Source organism: Neoarius graeffei, chromosome 24, assembly GCF_027579695.1.
Source record: "Neoarius graeffei isolate fNeoGra1 chromosome 24, fNeoGra1.pri, whole genome shotgun sequence".
In the NCBI taxonomy this organism is placed as follows: Eukaryota; Metazoa; Chordata; class Actinopteri; order Siluriformes; family Ariidae; genus Neoarius; species Neoarius graeffei.
In genome coordinates, this window is record NC_083592.1 from 54,849,208 (window position 1) to 54,866,818 (window position 17,611).

Sequence of the window (17,611 nt, forward strand, 5' to 3'; positions counted from 1 at the left end):
CCATTTTGAATCCTCATTCACGGCTGTAATGCAAATTGCTTCCTCCTCGGTATACAAGTGCACTTCCATGGCAGGAAAAAAACTGCATTTTGCCGCCTATGTAGTCCCCTATTTATACAAAATTGAGTCATTCAGGATTCAGCCATGTTTTTGCTCGGTGTTTTTGCTTGACCAAAGTTATCCAGTATTATGACCTTTATATTGCATAAATAAAGCCATTTGTTGAAACTTTGAAGAAGGGATTGTACTGGTTTAAAGTTTTTACCTAACGTAATATTATGTATGAGGATAACATGGTCCAAAATGGACCTCAATAACTAATGAGATCAAACTGTTAGCAAGTTACAGGTTTTAGCTTTCTCCTGTAATGTTTTCTTTTATTTCTTCTTCCTCAGGGTAGTAAAACTCGCTTTCGCTGTGAACACTGTCGTTATCGCTATCCATGCTGTAAAATTAATGCTATTCTCCTGAGAAATGCTGGCAGAAATTTATAAGATTTTTGATAATATTATAAATAAATATTATAAAAAAAAAGATAAATGTTGACAAAAAATGCTACGATGTTTGTTGTTGTTGTGAACGAGCAAGTCGCCAGAGGTCCGTAACCGGGGTCCGTATCGTAGGATACCGACCCGCTCGCCAGCCAATCAGAGCGCAGGATTTGGACCGCGAAAAAAATAAATGCATGTATTTATTATTTTGAAACCCACCAGCCGACTGATCTGGCACGTTTTAATTCTGCGACAGTAATGACGTAAATACCAGCGTGACGGACTAGTGTCCGAAAGCGTTTTTTCATTTTACCAATGAGCTCACTATCTTCTTCTTCTTCTGGCTGCTCCCGATTAGGGGTCGCCACAGCGGATCTTTCGTCTCCATTGCTCCCTGTCTTCCGCATCCTTCTCTACCACACCTGCCACTTTCATGTCCTCTCTCACCACATCCATGTATCTCCTCTTTGGCCTTCCTCGTTTTCGTTTGCCTGGCAGCTCCATCCTCAACATTCTCCTTCCAACATGCTCTGCATCTCTTCTCAGGATGTGCCCAGACCATCTCAGTCTCATCTCTCTTAGCTTCATTCCCAAGCTCTCCACATGTGCTGTCCCTCTGATGTGCTCGTTCCTTACCCTCTCCAACCTCCCATCGCAAACCTTAACATCCTCAACTCCGCCACCTCCAACTTTGCCTCCTGTCTCTTCGTTAAGGGTCCGGTCTCCAATCCATACATCACAGCTGGTCTCACTACTGTCTTATACATCTTACCTTTCACTTTTGCTGGGACTTCCCGATCACAAATGACTCCCGAAATCCTTCTCCAACTGCTCCACCCTGCCTGCGCTCGCTTTCTCACCTCACTATCGCAGCCCCCATTTTCCTGCACAGTTGACCCCAGGTACTTGAATTCACCAACTTTCTTTACGTCTACTCCTTGCATCTTCACTACACTCTCATCCCCATTCTCATTGATGCACATGTATTCTGTTTTGCTCCTGCTCACCTTCATTCCTCTTCGTTCCAATGCATCCCTCCATCTCTCCAAACCCAACTCAACCTCCTTTCTACTTTCACCACTTTCATCAATGAGCTCAATATATAGTCCTCTATATAGTAATTCCCTATATAGGGAGTAGTGAACGAGTGAGCGATTTCGGACACAGGGAATGTTGGCAGATGTCGGTCACTTTGATTTCCGCTGTACGTTTTACTTCCGTCCTACGATGTCTCGCACGGGTCTCAACGAATCTCGTTTACGCCCATCGCTTTGACATATGGACTGATATATTACAGAGCGTATTTCAAACACTCATAACTTGCTATAGCAGCGACAAAATAGCGATCAAAAATGCATTCCGATATTTAATAAAATGAGATAAATAGAATTTTGATAAAATATTTGCCTTCAGTTCTCCTTTAAAGGCGGAGGTTGAACCGAGCCAGGAAAAAAAAAAATGCGGAAATAAATCCTGCAGTCATGCAGCAGCGATCATCTGGAAGGTCGGCTCTGTCAGAGTAGAGCGACTGGATTATTGTACCGGTTTACTAATAATGTAGTGTTACAGTATATATTTATTGTAAGTCGCTTTGGACAAAAGCGTCTGCCAAACACCATACAGGCTCAAGAAGCAAACGCTAGGAGAGAAGCACAGGCTAACCATTTTAATACAAATGCTGTCAAACTTTGAAAACAATAAACACATTATACTTTAATTCCTTGTCGATGTATCTGTCAAAATTTTTTCGACTTCTTAACTCCCCTGATCATTCCAGATATTGGATGGTACTTGTATAGCCTGGGCCCGCCCATCCTAAGCGTGACGCAACACGAGGGCCTGTTGCAAACTTAGTCTGGCCAGGCAAGCTATCTACAGCTCTTCCAAGCTCCCGAAAAATCGGGAACCAATCAACTTTGAGCATCTCCAGCGGCCCTGGGTAGAGGCGTGTTCAAGGCACTGACGTAGTAGAACTGCGACCGGAAGCCATAGATTGTTTACAGAATCTATGCCGGAAGCGCTTCATTCACTAGAAACATTACGAACATGGAGCAAGTTCTCATTGAAAACGGAGCAAAGAGCAGCCCTGGAGGTATTTATTGAAAGGAAGGACGTTTTCGCCTTGCTCCCGACCGGCTTCGGTAAGAGTTTAATCTACCAGTTAGCCCCGCTGGTAGCCAAATCAATGGGGCTCAGCGAGAATCCTATCGTCGCGTCACATACGTCAGAGGAAAGAGTGATGTGATTGGTTTAAGCTTCGTCACAGCCTTTTCTGGCTTCGACCAGTAGCAAACTGAGGCATTTCAGAGAGGCGGGTCAACCACGCGCTTTGGGAAATGGTTGGGCTTAATATCTTTGCCAGACCAAATGCTCGCAGAGCTTTGAAGTCGCGTTAGCCAGACTAGTACTTGTAGGCTGTTTGCTTACACTCGTACTTCAGCACTGGTCCAGGGCTTTCCACAAGCGCCGGCTGCCGGCCATACAGCCGACTACACAATTAAGTCCAGCCGGCTACTTTAATGACTATTATTTTTGTAGCCCACAGGCTCTAAATATTAATTTTCGATTTTAATAAAATTAAATGTTTATCTAACGGACTGACAATAATGTCAAACTGAACCGCACTCATTTAAGTTGTGATTCGCGCTGTTTGTACCGATAATAACCACAAATTCCCCGCCGACTTCGTTGATCAGGGGAGAGTAACTCATCCGCGGCCCCGACATGCAGTGTGTGCGTGCGCGCTCGGCGGAGGCAGTAGTGTGTCGGAGGGAACAGAAGCAGAGATGACGCTTATTTTGTCTCCGGTAAACCAGTCTTCTCTCGTTCAATTACGTGCTGGCATCAAAAGACACCGTTGTTGTAAATGAAGCCAAACTGAGTGGTTGGAGTGTATTTTCATACACAAATGGAGAAATGTTGGCTGAGTGTGTAATTGTGTCGCCCCACTGCAGACCGTTGTCGTTGTTAATTCATAGCATGCTCAGCTGCGTGAATGTGTCATGCACCGAAAATAAGAGATTTACAAGCCAGGAACGCCTCATGATGCAATACGCAAGAAAAGAAAGATTTACTGTGATTTTACTTTGTATTTGAGTAAAGTGAATAAATAAATGGTCTGTGGAAAATACATTTAATCCTGGGAACTGCACGCACAGGAGTTTATTTTGTGTTTACTCCCCCCGGCTGGCTACTTATTTGTCATGGCTGGCTAGTATGAGCCTTAGTGGAAAGCCCTGCACTGGTCGCTCTTGGATTCTTCTGCACTTATTGTTAGTCGCTTTGAATAAAAATGTCAGCTGAATGACTGTAATGTTTGAATAATGTACAATATCTGAGCAACAATTACACAGAATTAATGCTGGTGATTCAGGTCCAAAATGCAGCGGTTCATGAAAGACAGGAATCACATGTAGAGATGAGCAGCGGCCGGTGCTGGACAACACGTCTTTGTGCTCAAAACAGATTCCATTCATAAAACCTTGAAGCTTTCGCGAGTAGTTTGTGCACCCGACGACGGCACACGCTGAACCGGAAAAAGACACCATTTAAAAAGACGTTATCCTCTGACTAAAACGTGGTTGTCGTAGCTCGCTCTGCTCGGCTGCGTTCGGCTCCCTCAGCCTCAGCTGCTTGGATAAACTGGAAAGACCGGCATCCGGGAGAGGCGGGTGTCATGGCGACCCTCACTGTCTCTCGCAGGAAAGCCGTGGATAAAACCCAGAAATTTATCGGTCGAAAAGGGCTCAAAACGCCACCTATTGGTTAAACTCATCCTGAACCTTGCAAGCCCGACGCTTTCGATACATTTGATACTTCTCTATGCCCCGCCCTCCCTTGAGTGCCTCCCCCAGTCCCACCCCGCCCTCTCAACCACTGTTCGCTTTTTCACGTTTTTAAAAATGATGCAGTGGGCGGAGTTAAGCTCAGGCCTGGGGGTGGAGTTAGGCTCAGGCCTGGGGGTGGAGTTACACTTTAAAACTGCTTTAAATCTAAAAACTGAATTAACGTTAACATTAACGCATCTGTTACTTGCTAAATTTATAATTTGTTGCCATTCAGTAGGACTGCGACCCGATTCTCAAATCTGATTGGTCAGAAGATGTTGATTAGTTTTCTTTAACAGCAGCTCTGACTCATCTATGTAATAAGCGGCAAAGTTCGTTTGTTTGTCTTGAGTTAACGTTGCCATTTCTCGACAGATTTTCACCAAATTTGGCAAGTAGGTCCGGGGATGACCTGAAATTTTGCAGATATAAGCAAAATTCATGTACGGGCCCCAGGGAGGTTCCTGGGGGGCACGACATCCACCCACCCCCTCCCTTAATGCCTTTCACGTTACATTTATCAACACAAACTCTCGGCAGATCTTCACTAAACTTGGCACGTAGGTACATGAGAGAGCCACAATTTGGCAGAACTCAGAAATTCCATATTTGGGCCCCAGGGGGTCCCTGGTGGGCCCCTGGGTGGTGGATGTTTGGATTTTTGTTTGTCTTGGGTTAATATCACCATTTCTCGACGAATCTTTACCAAATTTGACATGGAAGTCTGGGGGCAACCCAGAATTTTGCAAAACCCCAGCAACGCCAGGTAACCTGCTCGTAAGTTTATATCCAGTGAATATGCCTGTTTTAATACGTTATCATTTCTATAGCAACACCTTGGACATGTTTATTTAACATTTATGGACGGAGTCTCCAGTGTGTCAGCGCTTTATGCTTTGCAGTTTCTTGGTAGCATGACAAGCTGCAAAAAAAAATAAAGTTAGTGAAGGAAAAGTTTATATCTGTGATAACGCAAGACAAAACAGGAAGTAACGTGTTTTTTGCAGACGATCCCCAACACCCAACGTAACCATAAACCAGAAATTAAAACGTCCCCCATGTTTATCTTTAACACATGAACTGAATTGTTGAATTGTTAAAACACATCAGGAAGTGCTGATCAACGAAGCGTCTTTTGGTGTCTCTCACCTTCTGAGCTTGGTGAAAACAGATGTGTTAACATGTCTCTCTCTGTGTTCAGCTTTACTCAGAGACTCGTAGCTGCTCAGAGAGTTTCCTGAATCGGACGAATTGTCCATAAATTTCAGTTTCTCCTGTTGGTCCGACGTGACCTGTGCCCTCGAGACACAGGTTTTAGACGACGGTGGAGACGATGTATCGTTTCCTGAATCGTAATCTGCACGTCTTTTACCCTGAAGACACGGCGAGTCCTGGACGATGGATGTTTCAAGCCCAGGACGTGAGTGTACGACCTGCAAGAAAACGGTGTTGTTTAAAAAAAAAAAACAACAACAACAACAACAGCAACAAAAAACAAAAGCAAGCACTAATCTTCTAGCTGTAGTGTGAACTCTCTATAAAAGTGCCTCAAGGCATGGAAAAGAAATTAAAATGTTCAGAAATTTTCAGCACAATGTCAAAAGGTTTAAGAGATTCTTATGAAACGTCATGCAAATTTGTCACATGCCAGAAAGAGAAAAGAGAAGAAATGAAATGAAAGGGGCGGTAAGAAAGAAAGAGAAAGAGAGAGAGAAGGGGGGGTGAAATAAAAGTCTGATTTAATAATAATAATAATAATAATAGAAAGGATTAAAAAAAGAAAAGAGAGGAGGAGAAAAAAATAATAAATAGTTCACAACAAAAAGAGACAAACAGCAAAGAAAGTCGTTTAAAAGTTCTGTCTATTAAACATCATCTGTCACATAAATAACATAAGTAATAATATAGTATATAATATAGAGACAGAGAAAAAAACTTCCATCTAATCCAGTCTAACTAAATCAAAGCGCTGAGGAATTAAAAAGGACATTTGGTTTGAGTTTAGGTCGCCTGCAGGAAGAGCTTTACAGTCCACCAGCGTCCTACAGTAACTGCGGATAACATCGACTTACCAATCCAGACTTCCTCCTTAAGTAGGTACGGTGTAAGAAAAAGGGAAGAGCGGGTAACGTAAGTGCATCGTTAGAGCGGGAAAAAGCATGAAAAAGACAAATAAGGCTCGTCTTCAAAACCCAAAGCCACTCTGTCTCACTGCTTTTTATATCGCTTCATTTCCTTCTGATAGCTTTTCCCTCATTGTATCCCAATGAAAATCTGAATAGACCAAATTTCAACACATTGCTAGTACTGTTAATATTACAGTAAAACACATGATACAGTAGCTACTACATGATTATAAAGAACATTTACAGAAAAAAAAAACAAAAAAACATGATCAGCTACAAAGTTTTGAGTATTTTGCGCTTCCTGGTTGCAAAAACACGGCGGAAGACTACAGCGATTTTTAATTTTTTTTTTAATTTGTTTTCAAAAATGTCATTTTGTGCTGCTGGGAATCGGAGAAGTGTTCACGAATGTGAAGACACCTTTATCTCAGCTAAGTAGCTAATTATCATATCAGTAAACTAGCTAAGAAAACCTCGCCTAAACCCTACGTCGAGAAATTAGCTCGCTAACGTTAACGTTAGATAGCTAGAGCCCGGCTGTGTTCTTACTGAGGCGTTGATTATTATGGACATGTTTTGCTAGCTGACTTTGTTCGACTTTCTTTGCCGTGTCAAACATCGAGACACTTGTATGCCATCAATTTCTCTTGAGCAGAAAAGCTTCTCTGTGGGACACGGTACTGTGCAAAAGTCTTAGCCCCCCATTTTTTTCATACAAACTTTGCTATAGATTTCAATTTTATAACGTCGAGTCAAAACATTACAAAAACATTTTAGAGTTCCAAACGTTCATTTTTTTTCCCAGCACGAAGTTAAATGTTACAGGAAAAAAAAAGTTTGTATCTGAGCAGCATGGCGGCACGGTGGTGTAGTGGTTAGCGCTGTCGCCTCGCAGCAAGAAGGTCCGGGTTCGAGCCCCGTGGCCGGCGAGGGCCTTTCTGTGCGGAGTTTGCATGTTCTCCCCGTGTCCGTGTGGGTTTCCTCCGGGTGCTCCGGTTTCCCCCACAGTCCAAAGACATGCAGGTTAGGTTAACTGGTGACTCTAAATTGAGCGTAGGTGTGAATGTGAGTGTGAATGGTTGTCTGTGTCTATGTGTCAGCCCTGTGATGACCTGGCGACTTGTCCAGGGTGTACCCCGCCTTTCGCCCGTAGTCAGCTGGGATAGGCTCCAGCTTGCCTGCGACCCTGTAGAACAGGATAAAGCGGCTAGAGATAATGAGATGAGATGAGATCTGAGCAGCATTCACAGTTATTCCACAAAATCGAGTCGTACATGAGCTGATAGCTGACGAGGCGCGTAGCACCGAGTTGTCTATAATCTATCTACAGCGAGATTGAGTGGAATAACTGTTTTATTCTATCCACATTCACTGGATTTTGAGAAACAGAGCATTTTTAGTTTTTGCAAATTCGATAAATAAAAACTTTATACAAAACGTCTGACAAAATAACTTCCGCTTAGAATGTACACAAACCGGCGAAATGACAGGAGCAATTTGTGAAAAATGCGATAATAATTCTTGAAAAATAAAAAAAAGATATTCTCATCTCATCTCATTATCTCTAGCCGCTCAAATACTTTCATTCGATATTTTGTTGCTTTTTTTGCATTTTCTGGGGTTTTGTTTTGGAGTAGAGTTTTTATTTCGTCCTCGGTTGGTTCAGGAACACGCTCCGACATTTTCTTCTTCTTCAATAGGGTTTTTTTTGGCGGTTGGCAAACCAACTTAAAGGTGCATTACCGCCACCGACTGGGCTGGAGTGTGGAACAGGAAATACTGGGGAGAAAAAAAAAAAACCTATATTATTTTAGCGATTTCTGTTTCTTTTAAATACTTGATAACAATTTTTGGGGTTTTGTTTTCGAGTCGAGTTTTTATTTCGTCCTCGGTTGGTTCAGCAACCTGCTCCGCCATTTTGATCTTCTCTACTCACGGTATATGGGCTGATATCCTAGTAGTAGAGTAGCCAATCAGAGCGCATGATTGCTCATACCCAGTGAATGTGGATAGAATATTCCATAAGAGAGCACTTTTCAGATTAAAAAAGAAAGCACAATGAAGGCTACTGGTGCAAAAGTTTTGGTGGAAAATGAAGAAGTGAGTGTGCCAAGACTTTTGATCAGTACTGTACAGTATGTGTTTATCCGAGAGCACGGTTTAGTATCATTTAGCCACTGACAGGACGCTGAGCCTTGAAATAAGAATCTTCTCGAGTTATACCATGCGAAAGTGTTTGTTTAGCTGAATAGCACTCCCTGTCTTTTAGTGCTAATCTATAACTAATAATAATAATAATAATAATTATTATTATTATTATCATCAGGGCGGCACGGTGGTGTAGTGGTTAGCGCTGTTGCCTCACAGCAAGAAGGTCCGGGTTCGAGCCCCGTGGCCGGCGAGGGCCTTTCTGTGTGGAGTTTGCATGTTCTCCCCGTGTCCGCGTGGGTTTCCTCCGGGTGCTCCGGTTTCCCCCACAGTCCAAAGACATGCAGGTTAGGTTAACTGGTGACTCTAAATTGAGCGTAGGTGTGAATGTGAGTGTGAATGGTTGTCTGTGTCTATGTGTCAACCCTGTGATGACCTGGCGACTTGTCCAGGATGTACCCCGCCTTTCGCCCGTAGTCAGCTGGGATAGGCTCCAGCTCGCCTGCGACCCTGTAGAAGGATAAAGCGGCTAGAGATAATGAGATGAGATGAGATTTATTATCATCAGTTAACGTTCACGTGAACTTCGTTCTGATTTCTCAATAAAATTTTTGATGGTTTAGAACTGAAGTTGCTCGGCTTCTTGTGTCTGTTTGCAACCAGGCTGCGCGAACATCAGCTGGCTCCACTCGACATTTCCTTCATGTGTAAAAGAATATTCAGAGATATAAGAAAAATCAAATACAATAAGTTCCATTATTTCACATTTTTTTCCTTAACTAGCAGATCAAATTTTCTTTACACACATTCATAATACACACATTTTCTCAGCTTTTATAAAAAATACAAATAAATAAATAAACTCCCCCAATCGTATTGGAGGAAAATAGCACCAAAGGCAGGTGATTATATAAAGTGTGATTTGAGGAGCGAGTGTTTTTTCTGCCAGCGTACACACTGAGAGGGATGAAAGGTTAGATGAGAGTTAGAGTGTGTGTAATTATTGGAGCTGGAAAACACTCGAAAGCCCACTCTGGTTTAAAAGTTAATTAATGCAAATCTCAGACGCACGCGCGTGTGTGTGTGTGTGTGTGTGTGAGCTCTTCCCTCCTGAAAATCATCCTTAGTGAAGGGTTTAATTAAAGGTTGCTTTCTGTTCAGAACATTTGGAGGAACAGAAGATGCAATGAATATAGAACTGCGGATATGTTGTGATGTTTAATAACGAGAATCTGAAGAAAACAAAAACTAACGGAATTATTGAAGTGCAAAGTGCATCAGATTCTGGTGTTATAGCTATAAATTTTATTTTAATTTCTATAATTTGTTGCAACAGTACACCAAGCATTCATTCATTCATTCATTCAATTATTCATCCATCCATTATCTGTAACCGCTTATCCTGTGCAGGGTCGCAAGCAAGCTGGAGCCAATCCCAGCTGACTATGGGCGGGGTACACCCTGGACAAGTCACCAGATCATCATTGATTTGATTATTAATTCATTCATACAATTATTAATTCATTCATTTGTTCAATCAATTATTCATCCATTCAATTGATCATTCATTCGTTCATTTATTTATCCATCCATTCATTCAATCATCCATTTATCTATTAATTTATTCATTAATTTGATTATTAATTAATTCATTCAATTATATATTAATTCAATTATTCGTTTAATAATTTATTCAGTTATTAATTAATTAATTCAATGATTAAATAAATCATTGATTCGATTATGGGGCGGCACGGTGGTGTAGTGGTTAGTGCTGTCGCCTCACAGCAAGAAGGTCCTGGGTTCGAGCCCCGTGGCCGGCGAGGGCCTTTCTGTGCGGAGTTTGCATGTTCTCCCCGTGTCCACGTGGGTTTCCTCCGGGTGCTCCGGTTTCCCCCACAGTCCAAAGACATGCAGGTTAGGTTAACTGTTGACTCTAAATTGAGCGTAGGTGTGAATGTGAGTGTGAATGGTTGTCTGTATCTATGTGTCAGCCCTGTGATGACCTGGTGACTTGTCCAGGGTGTACCCCGCCTTTCGCCCGTAGTCAGCTGGGATAGGCTCCAGCTTGCCTGCGACCCTGTAGAAGGATAAAGCAGCTTGAGATAATGAGATGAGATGAGATGATTCGATTATTAATCCATTCACTTGTTTGATTATTCATTCATTAATCCATTCATTCAGTCATCCATTTGATTATTCAGTCATTCATTTGATTATTTATTCATTTGATCATTAATTCATTAATTTGATTATGCATTTGATTATTCATTCACTCATTCATCCATTCAATGATACATTCCTCTTCAGTATGTCCTGGTGTACGGTGGCTCCGGAGTCTATCCCGGGTCGATCTTTGCTCCCAGAGTTTTGGGGATAATCTCCGGATCCACCGTGGCCTCTGATTGGGCTATATTTATAAGAATAGCGCTGGATCCAGCATGTTTCAGTTTGTCCTGAATTTCAGTTTCAGCCAAGAAATTTTTCACAAATATTAATTTCATCACATTATAATTTCTGAAAAACTGATTCATTCCCCTGGTTACAAGGACACTGTGTGACCGGTTTGTGGTCCTTCTGAAAGAAATATGATTTAATACGTCTCATGACGAGGATTTTATCAAACACAAACACGTCTGTGATTATTATATACACGAATACGTTTATACACATACTGTATTTATTCATTCAGCCAGATAACACACACTGACCTCAGATCAGTAAGAAACACCGGGACATTCCCCTCTCCTCTGTGTGTGTGTGTGTGTGTGTGTGTGTTAGAAGCGTCCGAGCCGTACTAATACGGAAAACGGCATTGTCTTTTTCTTTCCTTCCAAATAAAGAGCAAAAAGAACGCAGTGTTTTCAGGTGGTGTTTAAGAGAGCAGCAGTGGGGTGTGATTAGCGCGCCGGGTGCCACTCTCACACACTTACTGTGCACTTGGAGGAGATTTTAGTGGCGAGCTTCACTGCTGAACACCAGTCGAACCCTCCACGCTCTCCTGAACCATGGCTGCTGCGCTGAAAGCCTGATTTACTGCTGTCTTCACATCTACACCACAAAATCACAAAATATTTACGCTAAATCATCATCATTTACCGTGCATTTATCACGCAGATTTAACATGGTGCAGGAACAACAAAAAAGAGGGACAAAAAAGAACAACACAACACAGGATGTTTGTGAACTAAAATCTGTTTTCATATTCATTTAGTGTTTATTAATAAATACTTATTGGGAATAAATATGAAATATTTATTAACTAAATTAAGGCTAATTACATTTTTAATTACTAGAGACAATTGAAATTAGTCTCTCTCTCTGTCTTTGCGCATGAGCTGAGTGAGTGGGCGGAGCCAGGAGTGGTGTGAGTGATGGGCATGGCCGCTGTGCTGTTTCTCTTTTCTTTGTCTTTTCCTTCTTAGTTTTTTCAATCTAAGTTCATAGACTTTCACTTCCTCCCACCTTCTCTTTGCCGGAACGGCAGCTCCGGTTTAATCCGGTTTCACGGCTGATTCAGGCAAAGGGAAGTTTGATTTTCTGACGTGGCAGCAGGCCATTAGGACGGTCACTACCACCAGTGTCGAAGTTCGTAGCCTAGACTTCGACAAAATCATGGACCACATTAACATCCTGTCAGCTGCCTGAATGAATAATTCTACTGTCAGGTTCCTACGCAACGTAGAACTAGCAAACGAGTTGGTTGATAGAGGTGTAGTCATTGATGGCACTCTGGTGAATGTGCTGCCACTAGCTACTCTCTCAAATAAAATATCAAATGCTCCACCCTTTGTAAAGGATGATATACTGACACAAATACGCTCTTGCTATACGTCTGTGAAGGTTCTCAGTCATCCAAGTATTGTAAACCGTAGGTGCTAAAGAAGGCAACTGGACTTGCTTCCACCTCTCATCCGAAAGGCTTCTTCAGTTCTGTATGACTAGTGGGGAGTTCCGGGTATTTATCCTCTAGTGGACCAAAAGCAAACAGAAGTAGAGTTGTTGAGGTCACATGGGTCGTTGAGTCATTCTGTAGGTTGTTAGGGTCACTGGAGGCCGGGTGTGAACAGTATTAGCACCCTAGAGGGTCGTTAGGGTGATCTGTGGGTCATTGGCTCTGTCTGTCATCATGTGAGTTGTTGAAGTCAGCTGAGTCTTGGTGAATGATGGTATTTGAGAATGTTGGTGTTTGATGGTGAATGATGGTGTTTGAGAATGCTGGTGTAGGTGTTTGATGGTGAATGATGGTATTTGAGAATGTTGGTGTTTGATGGTGAATGATGGTGTTTGAGAATGCTGGTGTAGGTGTTTGATGGTGAATGATGGTATTTGAGAATGTTGGTGTTTGATGGTGAATGATGGTGTTTGAGAATGTTGGTGTAGGTGTTTGATGGTGAATGATGGTATTTGAGAATGTTGGTGTTTGATGGTGAATGATGGTGTTTGAGAATGTTGGTGTAGGTGTTTGATGGTGAATGATGGTATTTGAGAATGTTGGTGTTTGATGGTGAATGATGGTGTTTGAGAATGTTGGTGGAGGTGCCTGATGGTGAATGTTGGTGGTTGAGAATGTTGATGCAGGGGTTTGATGCTGAATAATGGTGTTTGGGAATGTTGGTTTAGTAGTGGTTTAGTGCATGCTGGTGTTTGTGAATATTGGTTTAGGTGTCTGATGGTGCATGCTGGTGTTTGAGAATGTTGGTTTAGTAGTCTGATGGTGCATGCTGGTGTTTGTGAATGTTGGTTTAGGTGTCTGATGGTGCATGCTGGTGTTTGTGAATATTGGTTTAGGTGTCTGATGGTGCATGCTGGTGTTTGTGAATGTTGATTTAGGTGTCTGATGGTGCATGCTGGTGTTTGTGAATATTGATTTAGGTGTCTGATGGTGAATGATGGTGTTTGAGAATGTTGGTGTAGGTGTTTGATGGTGAATAATGGTGTTTGAGAATGTTGGTTTAGTAGTCTGATGGTGCATGCTGGTGTTTGTGAATGTTGGTTTAGGTGTCTGATGGTGCATGCTGGTGTTTGTGAATGTTGGTTTAGGTGTCTGATGGTGCATGCTGGTGTTTGTGAATGTTGATTTAGGTGTCTGATGGTGAATAATGGTGTTTGAGAATGTTGGTTTAGTAGTCTGATGGTGCATGCTGGTGTTTGTGAATGTTGGTTTAGGTGTCTGATGGTGTTTGTGAATGTTGGTTTAGGTGTCTGATGGTGCATGCTGGTGTTTGTGAATGTTGGTTTAGGTGTCTGATGGTGTTTGTGAATGTTGGTTTAGGTGTCTGATGGTGCATGCTGGTGTTTGTGAATGTTGGTTTAGGTGTCTGATGGTGCATGCTGGTGTTTGTGCATGTTGGTTTAGGTGTCTGATGGTGCATGCTGGTGTTTGTGAATGTTGGTTTCGGTGTCTGATGGTGCATGCTGGTGTTTGTGAATGTCGGTGTCTGATGGTGAATGTTGGTGTTTGTTGATGGAAAGACTGTTAAATATTAGATCTCATAAATCTAAAGTGCTTACTGTTAATGAGCCATAGGTGCTAAAGAAGGCAGCTGGACTTGCTTGAAATTCTTGAAGACGTTTCACCTCTCATCTGAAAGGCTTCTTCAGTTCTGTCTAACTAGTGGGGAGTTCCGGGTATTTATCCTCTAATGGACCAAAAGCAAACCTAAGGAGAGTCTCACATGGGTCGTTGACCCTCTCAGCCATCTTGTAGGTGTTAGGGTCACTGGAGGCCGGGTGTGAACGGTGTTAGTAGCGTAGAGGGTCGTTAGGGTGATCTGTGGGTCGTTGTCTCTCTCTGCCATCATGTGAGTTGTTGAAGTCAGCTGAGTCATGGTGTGGATGTGTATTCAGTTTTCTGGGAAGTGTGCCAAGGACTGCATTGTACGTGGTTGATAAGTGGTGTCTCAGGCTACATCCACACGACAACGGCAACGAGATGTTATTTAAAAATATATCGCGTCCAAATGGGCAACGATCAGTAAAATATCAGGTCCATATGGCAACGCAACGCTTGCTGAAAACGATGCAATACACATGCCACACCTCTAGGGGCGCTGTAAGATGGTCCCTTCGGAGACACCAGAACAATAGAAGAAGTAAGGACGCATGCGCATAAACTATTATGCGCGAGACTTCATATTAGCCACAAAGTCAGGAAAATCTGTTTGTGAAATTACATTATAATGACCAAATACAATGAAAAGTATTTTTCCAGTCTCACCTGTGAAAGGTAATCCCATGTGATCTCGTTTGGACGGCAAACCTGTTGGTACAGTTAAACGCAGCTAATCTTTATTCTCCGCTTTGACCCATCCAATATGGCGGCGAGGATGACGTATGATTCTACGCGGAAGGCGGCGTCTTTAATGGTCCGGAATAAATTGAATGCTACACGTTGATGGATTAATTTGTTGTTTCTCACCTGTGAAAGGTAATCCCATGTGATCCCGTTTGGACGGTAAACCTGTTGGTACAGTTAAACGCAGCACATGAATCTTTATTCTCCGCTTTGACCTATCCAATATGGCGGCGAGGATGACGTATGATTCTACGCGGAAGGCTGCGTCTTTAATGGTCCGGAATAAATTGAATGCTACACGTTGATGGATTAATTTGCTCTTCTACGCCCTTTTTGAGGAATGTATTGTAGGACTTAAACCAATATCTGAAGAGGTGAGATCGCTCCTTTTTTTCCCTATTTTTGCTGGCGGGATTGACTCTGCCCTAAGGGCAGAGTCTCTCTCTCTCTCTCTCTCTCTCTCTCTCTCTCACTTTGCACCATTACACAATAAATATTCACAGTGAAAATATTTTGTAAGCGCGTTTCATGAACCAAGTTATAGGATTTGTTGACAACTCGCATCGAGTTCGTTACACTGCTACCCGGCGTGAAGCACTCACAGTCATGTGGTTGTGACGTCATCGTAAACAAATCCGTTCTACTCATCCAGACGACTTCACAACGGCAACGTTGCCAGATCTTTCTACTCTGGAACCCGTTCTCAAAAAGATTGCGTTTTGGGCACCCAAAACGCCGGTGCCGTGTGGACGCCAGGCCTAAACGATAAGCAATTGTATCGGAGTCACCTGAATCCGTTGCCGTGTGGACAGGGCCTCAGACCACCTCCTCTGTTCAGTGACGGTCATTCCAGGTTAACAAAGATGGCTTCTTTTACTCCTCTTTCAAACCACCAGTCTTCTCTGGCTAAAATGCGAACATTGCAGTCTTGAAGCGAGTGTCCTTTGTTATTGAGATGAAGACAGAATGCAGAGTCCTGGCCTGAGGAACTGACTCTCCTTTGTTGAGCCATGTGCCTGTGAAGCAGTTGTTTCCTTTCCCCAATGTACAGGTCTGTACATTCATCACTGCATTGAATTGCATACACTACATTGTCCTGTTTTTGTCTGGGTATTCTGTCCTTAGGGTGGACCAATTTCTGCCTCAGAGTGTTAAAGACAACAAGGAACTTGATTTAAAGTTAAATAAAATGCTAACACTAACACAACAGACAAAGGAAAGTCAGATAGTACAAAAAAATGTAAAAAACCAATGACATTCAGGCACTAAGGGATGAGGCTGGAGCTTCCACGAACATTAATACAGCCACTGTTACACCAGATCACAGGCGCAGTGAGCCCACAGCAGGAGATAAACATGACCCGATACAAGACGTACAATTGGCGGCGGTGCATGAAGATATTGATGAAACGAGTATGGTCAATATAGAAGAAAGTAGTCATCTCCTTATGGTGGACGAACACCTTTAAAAGTTCCTCGAAAGAGGAGGAAAAAGACTCAAACACACGCTCAGACCACGTTAACATCACAGCAACCAAAGTCAACAAGGTTCTTAGTCTTCTTCTTCTGGCTGCTCCTGTTAGGGGTCGCCACAGTGGATCTGTTCCGCATATTTGATTTGGCATAGGGTTGCACGAGATGCCCTTCCTGACGCAATTTATCCAGGCTTGGGACCGGTGCTAAGTATGCACTGGCTTGTGCAACCCCAGTGGCTGGGTATTTTACCTAATCTGCATGTCTTTGGACTGTGGGGGAAACCAGAGCACCCGGAGGAAATCCATGCCGACATGGGGAGAACATGCAAACTCCACACAGAAAGGCCCCTGTTGGCCACTGGGCTCGAACCCAGAACCTTCTTGCTGGATGCTAACCATTGCATTACCACGCTGCCCACTCAGGTCCCCCTTCTGGAAATGGAAAATCTCATGCTTGTAGGATCAAACCCAGCTTCAGAGAAAGTGCGATATAAACTATGTCAAGTTTTCAACAAGAAAGTTTCTGCTAAGAGAACTGATACACCTTGGCACCTTGGTGGACTATTCTTCACCTAAAAGCAGAGGACACACCACAATGGAGATCAATTTATAAACCTCCCCTCACAAAAAGATGTGGGGATTTGCAGAGGCGAATACTTCAGGGAGCTATTGCAGTCGATTCCTTTGTATGTATTCTTACCCCAGAGGTCAGTACTGAATGTCCTTTTGTGGTAGCAGTGAGACTGTTTTTCATGCCTTCATGAACTGTACAGGACTGAAACGTTTGTTTACGGTGCTGGAAAGTCTATTTCATATGTTGGCGAAAACTTTTCTATGGACACTTTTTTTATTCTAGGGTACAGATATTCCCGGAAGCAGAGGGTTAAATGTCAAATCATTAGTTTCCTCATTGGTCAAGCCAAATTGACTACATGCAACATGATTCGCAAGAATAAAACTGGAGGTAACTCAGGAGAGTAACATGGTTTTTTAGTCAAGTCATGCGTACTAATTCACTTTCATTATTATAAAGAAATAAATGACTTTACTAGTTTTGGGACCATGAGTTGGCCTAGTGGTTAGCGTGTCCGCCTCTCGACTGGGAGATCGTGAATTCTACTTGTGGTCGGGTCATACCAAAGACCATCATAAAAATGGTACCTACTGCCATCTGGCAAGGCACGCTGCAATATAGATGCGAGTGGGGAGTCAAACTCTCATGGTTACCAGAGGACTAGCCCCCCAC

At 42.8% G+C, this 17,611-nt stretch overlaps 1 protein-coding gene across 1 annotated transcript in view; it reads right to left on the minus strand.

Moving 5' to 3' along the window:
• Positions 1–17,611, minus strand: part of srrm4 (serine/arginine repetitive matrix 4) — a 193,868-nt gene that overhangs the window by 6,753 nt on the left and 169,504 nt on the right. The window contains exons 8-9 of the mRNA XM_060907487.1: positions 11,526–11,643; positions 5,468–5,751 (exon numbers count right to left, since the gene is read on the minus strand). Coding sequence (XP_060763470.1) covers positions 5,468–5,751; positions 11,526–11,643 — 402 coding nt within the window. The remainder of the gene's footprint in view (positions 1–5,467; positions 5,752–11,525; positions 11,644–17,611) is intronic.